At 36.9% G+C, this 13910-nt stretch overlaps 1 protein-coding gene across 6 annotated transcripts in view; it reads left to right on the forward strand.

Moving 5' to 3' along the window:
* The window catches only part of dlgap2b (discs, large (Drosophila) homolog-associated protein 2b), a 105359-nt gene that overhangs the window by 55827 nt on the left and 35622 nt on the right, over positions 1 to 13910 (forward strand). For all 6 annotated transcript variants that reach the window (XM_032585012.1, XM_032585006.1, XM_032585007.1 and 3 more), the window contains 4 exons: positions 1138 to 2291; positions 9457 to 9674; positions 10833 to 10986; positions 13061 to 13280. In XM_032585012.1, the coding sequence (XP_032440903.1) occupies positions 1138 to 2291; positions 9457 to 9674; positions 10833 to 10986; positions 13061 to 13280 (1746 nt within the window). The remainder of the gene's footprint in view (positions 1 to 1137; positions 2292 to 9456; positions 9675 to 10832; positions 10987 to 13060; positions 13281 to 13910) is intronic.

Below are 13910 nucleotides of genomic sequence, written 5' to 3' on the forward strand. Positions count from 1 at the left end.
CCCCCATACAGTTGATTTAGTGCCAAGGAGTGCCTAATGTTCTTTCTTTTTCCATTTTATTTCTTTTTTAACTCAGTAAGTTTGATTGCTCTGGTCTAAGTGTTGATTGCTTATGATTTCCTTTTGGTTATTCACTTTTTCTCACTAATGAATGCGTTACATTTGGGTTTAATCCAGCTTGTTTTCCAATTACTTATCTACAATTTGCATGCAATTACACTGAAAAAACAACAACAACAAAAAAACAGTTTTATATGGAATCACAGGTATATGTGTTCCTATATTAACATGACTGAGTGACTTTTTCTGGTCTATTCAGAGATTTTCTTACTGTTCAACTTCGGATCATTGTCCTGTTTCAAAACATTAGTCACCTTGAACTCAATGTCAAGGTGACAATACTGGTGGCTAAGTATTGTTCAACATTTTTTGGTAGAGAGAAAAATTCAGCAAATCAGGCCCAACCATCACATTTCCACCATCATGTTTAACTGTTGTGGTGTTCTTTTTGTTTTGTCTCTTGAGAAATTAAGATTTTTTTGTTGCTTCAAAAGACATTTTACTGAAAAAAAATGAAAAATACACAGTTTAAGCATTCTGTATGAGACATGAGGTAAGCAAGTATCTTACCTCAGTGTGTCTACAGTGTAGTATAGTGACAGTGTAGTATCCTTGCAAATAGACAACAAAGGAAGAGGCTCTTTGTGTCTGAGTCACAGAAAACGATTTAATAATCTCTGATCTATTTTTTACTTGCATTGTTCTTGTGTCTCTTTGTTGCTTGGAATTTATTCAAATCGCTGACTTTCCAATTTCCTTTCATTACAGCACTCAATAAATCACCTACAGAAAACCGTCCGTGTGACCGTTTCAAATAAAACTTTTCAGAGTCAGAGTTATTGGACATTATTGTATTGAGAGAAATGTTTTCACTGAACTCAACTGTGACTTTAATATAATTCTTTGCCAGTTTAGGCCTTATGCCTAAGTATTATTTATGCTAATAATTTTTCATTTGAAGTCAATAGCCAAAAACGAGATCAAATGAAGACATTTAAACTGGACTTATAATTCCCTGATTCCTCTAACTCAGTGATTTAATGTTTTCCTCTCCTTCTTTCTTCTTCTTTGCATCAGACCAGAAGTTTACATCTTGGTCCCCACCTCGGAAGGTAAATGAAGGCAGACGTCTCCCCCCTGCCAGGAACATGAAGGGCTTATCGGGCAGTCGTTCCCAGCATCATATCCCTTTACCTCATGGTTTGGACTACGATCCCCACATTCACGATTTCCATGGCCACCATGGCTCTGACTCCCGCCACCCGTCATACCTGCTCAGCCCCACAGAGAGCTGCCCCGTGGACTTCCACCACCGGTACTCGCCCCGAAGCTCCATCCACTCTGACTGCATGATGATGTCCCCTGTCATGATGCCCCCACCTGCCGCATCAGACCACATCTCCAGCAGCACCTTCCCCAGAATGCACTACAGCTCTCAGTATTACGACTCAGCCACCCGGGAAGACTGTGCTGCCATCACGGCCTCCGCCACCTCGCCGGCTGTCGCTGCTGCGGCAGCCGCTGCTGCTGCCTCCTCCCACCACGCCGGCACTAAAAGCAATCGCCTTCCAGCTAACCTGCTAGACCAGTTTGAGAAACAACTGCCACTTCACCGCGACGGCTTCCACACGCTACAGTACCAGCGCACGTCCACAACCACTGAGCAACGCAGCGAGAGTCCCGGCCGCATCAGACACCTCGTTCATTCTGTTCAAAAACTCTTCACCAAGTCCCACTCTTTGGAGGGGTCATCCAAGATGAATGGCACAAAAGGTGATGTAGGAGGTGGAGGAGCAGGGTCTTATTACCATCATGGCCACCACTCCACCAAACATGGCAGCAAGAGGAGCAAAAGTAAAGAACGTAAGCACCGCTCTGGAGGTTGGTGGAGCTCTGATGACAACTTGGACAGTGACAGCACCTACCGCACCCCGAGTATAATGTCGAGACACCACGGGGAACATGTCAGCCACTGCTACCCAGAATCCATGCACAGCCATCACTTTGGTGAAATGTCGCTCAAGGGCTCCAAGAGTAACAATGATGTCAAGTGCTCAGCCTGTGAAAGCATGGCCATGGCACCCGAGGGAAAATTCATGAAGAGGAGCTCCTGGTCGACACTAACAGTCAGCCAAGCCAAGGAGGCCTATAGGAAGTCATCGCTTAATTTGGACAAACCCATGATGCACACCGACCTCAAAACGTCTTCACGAGCATGTCATTACCTTCAGGTAAGGGTGCTTTTACTTAATAAAATTGCTTTTATAATATTGTCACCTTCCTAAAATAATGGCCTATGTAATTTTTTGCCAAAGGTATTTTTTTTTGCCTAAATAAAATTTTGGGGTGGTGATTTTTTTTTTTTTGTTGCCAAAATTAGCTTTGGCAAAAAAAAAAAAAAAATCGCATAAACAATTATTTTAGGAAGGTGATGATATGTATATTGGAGCTGTTATGGATGCAACTTTATGTTGGCATGTATATTTCGAAAGGATACATTGGTTATGTTTTGTTGCCAAATCTTAGTCCATCATTTGACTTTTGATAACAAATTCCAGTTTAATTCTTCATTAAACTTAATAATTAATGTACACTATTGGTTTACCAGGTACTAAGACTGTTTCAATTAAAACTCAAAGTTCATTGCCCTTGACTACGGTATATATGGCAAGAGTAGTCCTGCAGAAATACTATTTTGTACATCATCTAAAGAAATGGGAATGAATCAAACTGTTCTTGTAAAAAAGTACTTTGTGAACCAAATTAGGAAGGAAGCAAAATGCTCAACTGTAAATCATTTTAAGTAAAATGATTTATAGGCTAGTCTGAAGTACCAAGCAAACAATGATACTCTATAAATGCTTAGGCTATAACTGAACAGAAAATGTAAAAAAAAAAAAAAAAGAAATCCTTAAGAGGGAATTGTTTATATTGCCATTCAGTCCCTTCACACCCAAATCAACCACTTATACTGCAGCCTAATTGTGTAAAATTATGACTAAAAACATTGTATCATGTAAAGATTACTGTTTACTGCTTACAAATGATAGTTCATCTGAATAGTGATAGAACAGCACCTTGTCTACCCATGACTAGATTACATAGATATTGTTTTCCCAGTGATGCCTTGAGATTCACAGTCAGACATAGAAGCAAAAAAATGCTATTTTTTTCTGTGCTATATGGAGTCCTTTAATAGAGAAGCATGTTTTGGCAGGTCTCAGTGTTGGGCAAATGAAGAGGCTGCAGGTGGCACATGGGAACAATCTGTTCTAAGAATGTTCACAAAGAATAGCCTATTTAGTGGGGAAATGAAAGGGAAGTTTTGTACAGTGGTGGTAGCAAAGGATAAGTTAGATAATCAGATTTAATAGTTTTTATTTTCTGAGTTGTTTTTTTTAGCATTTTTTTTTCTCCGAATGATTGAAGGTTGGTAGTATGTATTATTTTCTTCCAGAAGCTTTTAGCCCACCAGTTTGGTAACATATCCTTTAAACTTCCTTTATATTGATAGAGATAGTTCACAAACTAGCATATAAATCTGCAAAGTGTCAGCAAACACAACTACAACTACATTTGCTCTTGATTAATTCAGGATTTTGCATTTTGCTTGTTGATTTTATTTGTAGTAGTTAATGCACTTTTCAATCTAAAAATACATGAGTGACAGTAGAAACACGATGCTCTCTCTCGACCTGTAGTTCTATAAGAAAAGACAAATGCTTGTCAAACACTTTAGTGTGTATAATGGCTGTGTTTGATACACTTCCTCGCTGTGAAAAACATCAAGCATCCTTTGTAATCTTTTTGGCCACCCTTCGAGGGAGAATACACCTCAGTTTGTAGCAAACAATCACTGAAGCTAGTAAGAGTGTGAGTAAGGCACATAAGAGGAAATTTTAAAAAGTAAACTCAATGTTACAGGGATAGGAAATTTTAACTGTCATCTGGGGAAAAAACAACTCTAAAAAAAGATGACTTGTGGAGAGTAACTTAAAACTGAGTAAAGAACACAGGTTCTTTTTGCAGGCTGTCATGTTGAAATATACAAACTGTTTGAATTGGTAGGCGGAAAAAAAGAATCTTACATCTGCTGGTTTACTGCTTAGGGGCCTTGTAACTGGTTCACTGACACTGATTTACAAATGTATTAATATCCTTTGAACTTTTACATTTTGTCACCCGATAGCCACAGATTTATGCATATTGCATATTTTAAGTACAAAGCAGCACTGAACTGTAAAAGTAAAAGAATTATAGTTATAATTTGTTTTACAAGTAGAAGTCAGAAAATTGCATCTGTTTGTATTTTGACCTGCTTTACAATGATACCTCTGAATAAAATCCAACACAAGGTCCCAAGCAAATGCTTTATACATTTTTGAGGATCTCATTTGTAAAGAAAAATACCATTGATCTTTTTTTCCTTTTACTTCACAATTATGCAGAGCTTTATGTTTCACATAAAATCTCAATAAAATGTAAGTTTTTGGTTGTAATGAATGCTTTTGCGAGACAATGCTGTACATAAAATAATTATTTGGTCAGGTCCTAACAGAAAATTGTGCTTGCTTGTTATCCGTCTTAGTTTACTGAAACGAGATCTGAGTAAATTTACAGAAACAAGTGTAGGCACTTCCAAACTAGGTTTATCATTGATCTGACAAAGAGGTTTTCAAATACAGTCTTTCTAGAAAGTAATTGCTGACTAACTCACCCTGGTGTAAAAACTTTTTCAGTGAATTGGATTTTTTACCCAAATATTATTTTAACACAAACTCTCTTTGGTGTTATATTAACTAATGAAGCTGTAAAGCAGCTTGTCTGTCTAGTTGCCTCAGAGGCTCAGCACATCTTTTCAGGTATAGCATCATATGAGCTCAAACAGTTGTGCTAATGAGCTGGTGCACAGCCTCAATAACTGATTGCTGGCTTGTTAAATACAGTCTCAGATGATCAATGGCTGCGCATTAAGATGAAAATTATTCTTTTTCTGCTGCTGTCATTAAGGCTTATTAATTTATTTAGCACGTTATGGATGGATGTTCCTCCACTCATGTGGGGAAAGATAAATCTAACAAAAAGATGTCATGCATAATGATTTAAGTTTTTTTCACATTTTGAAACATCCTATGATATTTAGTTCTTTATATTTCTGTTCTGTCATTAAATTCAATAAACAGGACAGGGAGAGGTCAAATTTTGACAGGAGCTGGTTTTGGATATGAGCAGAGTAGAATGAGAGGGATGGAGACAGACTCCTCGATGCCAGAGCCAAGAGGAGCAATCAGCTCATGTGCTTTCTCTGACAGTAGTTCAGCAGTTGTGGCAGAGACACAGCCAAGTCATGTAAGTGGATGAAGTGAGTGACTAGAAGAGCAGAGGAGTCTGCACTGTGAGCTGTTCTTCACAGGACCAAAAAAAGCTTTTCTCTGATATGACACAACTGAATTCCCTCCTGACACTTCGTATTTTATGTTAATTTCAGAACTGTTAAAAAAGTCCCCATTTTAATGCAACCCGAATTAAATCTGAGACCCCTGTGAAAACACCTCAAACAATCAAAATGTTGCAGCCATTTCTTTCCTTAGATTGATGAACAGGTCAAAAAAATTACAACGCCCCCGTTTTAGTTTACTTTTAATTATTGATTTTACTGTTTTCTATTGAATTAAGCAGACAAAATATGAAACTAACTCATTTATAAACTAATTTGTCCTCAAATCATAATTAAAGGGAGATCTTACACAGGCCCAGCAAAGATGAGCATTAAGATATTTTTATGGGTACTGGAAGTGAAGCTAGCAGAAAAAAATTGACTCGTTAACTTAGTACTTGTAAGAATTAGTTATAACTTGTAATCAAACACAAGCTTCTGCTATTCATACCTTGCCTACAAATGTGTTCAGAGCCCTTGAACCTTGACATTTTTTAAACTTTTATAGCTACAAATCTCAATGTATTATATTAGCATATTAGAATTTATTCCAACACAATACAGTACATTGTATTATATATAAGAAAAACTGCATATGATTTTAGTTTTTTTACAAAGTAGAATCTCAAAAGTATTTCCAGCTTCTGTCCCTGATACCACTAAATAAAATCTATTGGTGAGTAAAAATCTGCAGTTTGAATACCAAGGAATACAACAGATCAGGGATAAAACTCTTTAAAAGTTTAAAATTTAACAGTCATCTTCCTTTTGTTCTAAAACCTGAAATGAATTAAATTTTGTAATAATCAAGGTTGCTACAGCAATGAAAGAGAGAACAGGAAAGATCCCTGAGCATAGAGAAAATATTCCTGAGCATATGTTGCACTAGCAGATAGAGGAGGTTTTTTTGGTGACTAATCATGACAGTAACTGTTGCCACTTCAAAAGAACCTTTAAATATAACTTTGCAAGTAATGAGGCAGCACTGCACTTTGTCAGGTTCAGAGAGCATTCTGATACTTAGAACAGACTCTAACTATCCGAATGCTAGTTCAGCATTCAGATAGTTACATATAGGAGAATATGTAATTTTCTGCATCTAGAATTTCTTCTGAATCCAATTTTCTTCTTAATCCAACAGGGACTGAATCTATAAAATTAATTTCTCTAGCATCTCTTTTACACCAATACCTGGCCCAGTAGAGACAGGAAAGTAATTACAGATGCTTCATGTCTGGCCCCTATAGATTTTTTTTATTATTTTTAAATCAGACATTAGGTACTTTGCTGAATAAATTTCTCTAGTTTCCATCTCACATGATGTATCCAAACATGTGTGTGCATATGTCCCATCTGTCTGTTTGAGGGATGTATTTGTTTTACAGTGTATGTGTGCAGTGTTTTGACAGGGCTTATTCTTCCAGCAGGCATCAAAAACAGGAAACTTTTATTGGATGTAGTGTTATCCAGTTAAAAAAAACATGCAAATGCTAAAAGAAACACTTTTCAACTAGACTCAGTGAAGAAACATAACAGTGGAAATATCTTACTACGGAGTAGTAGAATGTTGTATCACAAATTCCTGAGTTCATAGTATATCTAAGAACCAGCAGGTAAGTGCCTTCCTATGTGTGTAATATCACTTGCTCATTCGTTCTGGAGCTCAGTAATGCAAGTCTCTGCTTTGCTTTGCATTGAATATCACATATATTTTCCAAGAGTCATATCCTGGTTTATCTCGCCCCCTAAAATTACAAAATATTGCAACATAAAAGTCATAATGTGAGAGTTTTGATGCATAAATTTTTAAAAGTAACACACACAGAGCTTTCAAACTGAAAAGTTGTACCAAAGAGATGCAAAGAGCTGATACAACATGATTTATCGTCTTACAATAGCAGCAGAGGAAGATAGCACTGGAAACAGAAAGAGTTTCTGCTGTTAAAAAGATAGGACAAAATAAGAATACAAAACTTGTTTTTTTTAAATGTTTTAAAACAGTTTTTTCCAGATGTTGTACAGATATGGGCACATTCATTTGAATGTTGTAGCTGTCAGAATGTTCTCCAGTGCTATGATTACATAAAGCCCTCTAAGGTAATTAATTAAAACTAATTAACATTTCCTGGATAAAATAAGAAAGTAATTTTAATATATTTAGTTTCCCCTTTTGTCATTGCTTTACTTGGTGAGGAAAGAAATACAGGCATTATGTCATACTGCTAAATCTGGAAAAGTATCAGTCTTTGTCATTTACTGTACAGCAAATGACTTCCAAGTGATACTGAACGTAATACAGAAAAGATTTTTGAACTTCATTTTGCTTGAGAGTGCATGTTTCATTGTCTTAAATTACTTTGAGTTTCAGAACTATGAAATATTTCAGCCCATGAAATTTGTTTGAAGCTGTCTTCGTTTGTATATAGCTTTGTTTGAATCACTCAGATTTGCCGAAAATACAGGGATTTCTTCTACCAACAATTCTAGTTGGAACAAGAAATCCATTCGGCTTATTTTCCAGATCACAAATCACACTAGAATTATTGTAACACAGAATGAAAAAGTCAAGAGTCTTTTCTTTTAAATTTTTACTCTGCTAGCACTGTTGTTCACCCTTAAAAAGAACAAATTCTTAGTCTGTTTTATGCAAGTTTAAACAAAATCTATTCATCTTAGCTCATGTTCTAAACACTCGGGTTCAAAGTCCCAATAATAAGTATTGATGTTTACTCATCAGATCTTACATGAAAATATATAAATGCCATTACTGATCAATTAGCATATCAACTGACGGATGGGTGGTCTATAATTCTTTTATGCTGATCTCAATGATTTTGCAGTAGGAGACAACTTTACTTGTCTCTGCAGACCTACCTGGACTCATTATTTGTTTGCTGGACAAACCTGGGTACCAGAATAATAATTTTTAAAAAGTCACTATGACCTACTTATTTTGATGATTAGTCCAAATAATCCTCCTAAAACCAGAATTAGGTCCACTGTTTCATTTAGGTTGGTAAATGAAACATTGTTGAACATATTTTAAGTGATTTTGGTGATGCACTCATCAAAACATGTCTGTTTAATTATTGACTGTATGATGTTTTCTTTGTAATTTTGTGTTTTTATTATGTAAAGCACCCTGAACCGTCGTACTGCTGAAATGTACTAAACAAATAAACTTGATTGATCGACTAATTGACTGATTCAAAGACAGCTTGTTTGTGAAATATACTGCAGTTATTAACTTTTGCCTTCAAGGGGGATGTTGTGTCATAAAGCAGTAGAGGATTGTCCACCTGAAATGGCTGCTAATATATCTTTTGCAATAATAATAAATGATGCTAGGAAAAGCTGTGCTCAATTCAGAGGTTTATCATGTAAAAAATAGCATCATCAAGTTCCAAATATTCACTCTGTCCCTTAAAATTATTGCAAAGAACATCAGCTCTTAAAATCCAGGACTTGTATCAGAACATGGGGCATTTCAATTTCATGCTCTTGTATTTTGACCAAAGAAAGTCTAAGATGCAGTATAGTGTGTCAGCACAAAACACAATGTGCCTATTTCAATGTTTTTAAGAATGAATCAGAATATTTATCAATGTTGGCTAAAGGAGAGGCTGTCTCTATCTTATTCTAATGAAAGAGAGAGGTTTAATAATGATAGTTTATTTTAGGAGGCGAAGCTCAGAGGTCAATAAAACAGTTATTGAGCCTAATTTTCCCATTGGAGACACAAACAAGCAGATCTTATGCAACAGTTTGCCTCATAAACGTCTTGTACTCATTTGGCTCATTGGGCACCATTGTACATGCTAATGATACTTTTTGCACTCAAACTAAAATAAGGTTTTCATTTTGAATTCAGAGAAAAAGGAGCATCCGTCTGACATTTCTCCACAAACACTGGACTATGCATGACAGTGTTTTGCGTTAAGACGTATTGTGTCCTGCAGGTACCCCAAGATGAGTGGAGCGGTTACCCCGGTGACAAAGATGAGGAGATTCCATGTCGCCGCATGCGGAGCAGTAGCTATGTCAAAGCTATGGGGGAGCTGGAGGATGAAAGCGGAGACTCCGACACGAGTCCTAAGACTTCTCCACAGGCAGCCATTCGTCCTGATGCTCTTGTCCTTAAATCAGCCATGCAGAGACCCCATTTAGACTCCCAAAGGTAGGGCTGCCTGCCAAGCACAGCAGGTCCTTGTCAAAGCTACAGTATGTCTATGGTTTAGTTTTCAGTTTTTAATGACAGACATCTTGCTTTAAAAGTAAAAATAAGTAGACCATGCTGGGGAAGACATCAACTAAAATGCTGGTGTACAAGTGAAACATTTGTGGGATTTAATACCTTTTAGGTTAGTTTATTTTATTTTGCACGATTAAAATACATATCAAAGATAGTAAGAAAAAAAGTAATGATAACAGTGCAGGAAGAGGCAATAGCCCAACGGACGTAAATAAAACCTCCACACAAATGGGAATTTGCAAATTGTCCAACACCGGAGGGAACTTCTTGTTCTTTCAACCAATGCCCAACTATTAAGTTTAACTTTTAGAATAATTATCAAAGAGACAGGATTTCTTTTTTTAAACGGGGCTTTGGGAAATTGTATTTGCAGACAAAAGAAGTGGTTACTTAAACCTTTGTCACCTTTGCAGTTGAGCGTTCTTTACAGTCATCTGAACTTCAACAAAAATTGAAAGAATGTTAGTATAATTGTTGACTTTTAAAACATAATGTTAAACATTAGCAATGAATTTGAGTTTTGGGGGGTTCCCGTGTGAGGTGACTGGAGTTGTTTGTTTCAGACCAGTTGTTTTACTGACTTTTAATTGACTGGCATAATTTTCAAATGAACTTGTTTTTATAATGTTGACTGTCTCTGTGAATTTTTTGCTTTAAGCCACTGCAGCTTTTAAATAGAGACAAATTCTGTGAGGCGTCATGCACTACTCAGTTCTCTCTGCCTCTGAGTGCTCTGTGCCCTTTTATTCACCATCATCACTGTGGGATTCTGATCGCTTCTGCGGTTGTATGCTAACAACAAAGACCCTATGGTTTCTTCTGCAAAGCTCACAAATGTAATCATCTGTCATTGTTCTGAATCTACATTCATTTACGTGTAACTCTTGTACAATTGGACTCTTAAAGCTGAATCTGATGTTAACATAGTTCACATTTAAAACTGTTCTTAAATTGATCTTTTTTGTTTTGTCTGGATTCTGTCTATACATACAGTGTCTTTTTGCCAGCAACAGTTTAGTAAACAGTTTTTAAACTGAGAAATTTTGTGTCTCCCCACCCCAACTCGCTCCTGTCCTTGTTCAGCCAGGGTTACCACTTGCAAACCAGAGATTTGCGGCCCCACCCAAGTGTCACGCTGGATCCTGCCACCTCCTTTCATCCCCCTCCTTTTCGCTCTCGCAACCAGAGCTACATGCGTGCCGTTAGCACCCTCAGTCAAGCTAGCTGCGTCAGCCAGGTGAGTCTTAAATATCCATCTCAAGGAGGCATAACTTCAAATGTAAAAATGAACTTACCTTTTGTTTTGCACCATTTTCACAGCCCAATATAATGTTACTATTTGTACAGTCATTGTGGAAACACCTCTCAGTTCTTACCTCAGTTTTAATCCTCATCTTCTCTCCTTACGTCTGCATTTCTACCACTTGACACTCAAGCTAAGCAGACTGAAAAAAAATCATAAAAGATTTGAGACAAAGAAAGGGAGCTGTCATGAAAACAAGTGTTTACCAAAATGTGGCATCCTCTCTTGACAACCATTGTTTTAAATCAGACCGTTATTAAAACATGGCATTTAACTTAGCTATATCATTTGTCAGCTGCTTTAGCACAGTCTAAAAATCAAAATATATGACCAATGAGTATTCTATTATTTATGGTAAATTGTACACATAACTTTTTATTTAATTTACAAATCTGTTTTGTCAATTAAGGCATTTATCATTACAACTTTTGACTTGCTTATTGGCACCCAGGCAAAGATTTATAAAATGTAATTCAGTACATGTAACACTTTAATTCCTCTCCTAACCCAAGGTTCACAGGACCTAAGTGGTGGATTCTTGGATATTTAGGGATATTCAGCACTATCCTTTACTTAATGTGGGTCCTTAAGAAAATAAAATACAGAAATAAAAGGTTAATTTATTTAAAGACATGGGTGCCAATAAGTGTGGAGGGATATGTTCTCAATATTGATGGTCAAAAATATCTCTGTCTTTCAAATTGACCTTCTTTACTAAATACTTGGATCTGTTTTTGAAGTAAATATCACTAAGTGTCATGTAACATTTACTACTTCCTTTCAAAATTTTGTGTTGTGAAAAGGTCAAATTAATGAATTGGAAATTATACTGATGCCGAGTTCATCACTGCTCTATTTTAGGACTTAAAAAACTGGAGTTTTTAATCAATTGCTTTTCATCAAAGTAAAAAACTAAGCTTGAACAATGAATTTTAATATCTAACTATCCATTACACACCAACCTTTACAGGTATGTCGCTCTTTAATACTGTGTGTGGATTCACACAGCTGGATCTTCTGTGGGAGTTATTTCGGACCTCCACTGTGAGATGCGCTGGGGTTGCTGCAGTAAGAAGATGCATGACAGAGCCAGCTCCAATGCTTCCATATGGAGAAGGGGATACAGCAGAAGAGATTTTGGTCAAAAGATAGGGGCGTACATTCAGGCAGCTGCTCTCCTTTGGATGTACATTTAAAGTTTCTGTGGAATAAATATAAAATAGAGAGAGAATGATTATGTTTTTATACAATTATTCTAGTGCACAGATTGGTATAAATTCCATAAATACAACATATTTATACACAGTGTATACACTAGAACATATAACTTTGATCTGTGAATAGCAGGATACTTTTAAAAACACAAGAAATAGCAAAATTGTTATCTGCTAGAGTTCTTACTCTCTCACACTTTTTTGCAGCATGTCATGGAAAATATCTTGTGAAATACCTGTAATGTCCCTTCTTTCACTTCATTTTAAATAATTCACTTAAAAAGATAAAGCAAATTTTGAGTCTTCTTCACACAGAAGCACTTTATAACTTTATGATAAGGATGACAATAATGAGGCAATTGTTAGCCCAACCTGCTGGATTTGACCAGCTAGTTACCAATTAAGGCCAGTCAGGTCAAAAACAACCAACTCAGCCACCAACCAATTTCTCGGTGCATCTTTAATCATACACTACCTCCAAAATACCTGCTAGAGTTAGAGAGACAATGAATTGACACTGGAATGCGTTTTAATATTTTGTATAATTAGTTATATGTCATAGTCAATCTCATGTCTTATAACAGCTTCTGTATCTTTTTCTGATTTGTCTCTTGTTGTCACCTGCAGTGTCTCCATTTGAGCTGACTTTCATTCAGTTTAAGGTCGAGTTTTACAGTGGCCTTTCCTTTTGCTAACACTGCTTCATATTTGCTGTACAAAGGGGAAGAATCAAAGTGAGAAAGAGAAAGGAAGAGGAAAAATTAAGGACTGCTATTCCTGTTTTTGTCTCTCAGGTGAGTGAGACTGAGATCAATGGCCAGTTTGAGTCAGTTTGCGAGTCCGTTTTTAGTGAAGTAGAATCACAGGCCATGGAGGCCTTGGACCTGCCTGGTTCGTTCCGCACTCGAAGCCACAGTTACCTCCGTGCAATTCAGGCTGGTTATTCCCAAGATGACGACTGCTTGCCTTCAATGACATCCTCCACTGTCACTTCAACTCTCAGATCCACAACAGGTAAAACAACTCCCTCCCCCCCAAAATGAAAGAGGGCTTAGTAGTCTACATATCGTCATACATCGTATACATGCGCACAAACCTGACATACCTACATATGTACAGTGGGGAACCCTTAAGATCCAGAGATGCCAGGCTGAAGTCCTTTCATTTTCTTTGAAATTTCTGGTGTTTATGTCTGTTTTTGCCACTGCTTACTCCTAGTATTTTAGATGGATTTGCTTCTCTGTTAATTTGCATGAACTGTGCATTGACCAATTTTCCACATCTGTACTATCTGGAAGTTAAAGATGAGGTTTACAATTTATTTAGTACTATCCTGACAAACCAACACAATATGGATTATCACAGCACATCAGAGCACAGTCCCATTACACAAGGCATGCACAATAGGAGTAGACTTTACCCTCAGCATGCTCAACTGTAATGGTTTATGTGTGGCAAAGCGTGTCAGTTACTTAGGGAGGGGTTGAGATCTGATGTGCTCTAGTGGTTGGTAAGCCTTCCAACTGTTCTATCTTGGCTCTATTGAGTGCAAAATTCGCAAATGACTTTCTAATTAAGCACATAACTAAAAAACAGAAACCAATTTAAGGTAAGTCAAGGAGACTTAGAGAATGGAAGACATGT

Source organism: Xiphophorus hellerii, chromosome 15 (genome assembly GCF_003331165.1).
Source record: "Xiphophorus hellerii strain 12219 chromosome 15, Xiphophorus_hellerii-4.1, whole genome shotgun sequence".
NCBI classification, from domain to species: Eukaryota; Metazoa; Chordata; class Actinopteri; order Cyprinodontiformes; family Poeciliidae; genus Xiphophorus; species Xiphophorus hellerii.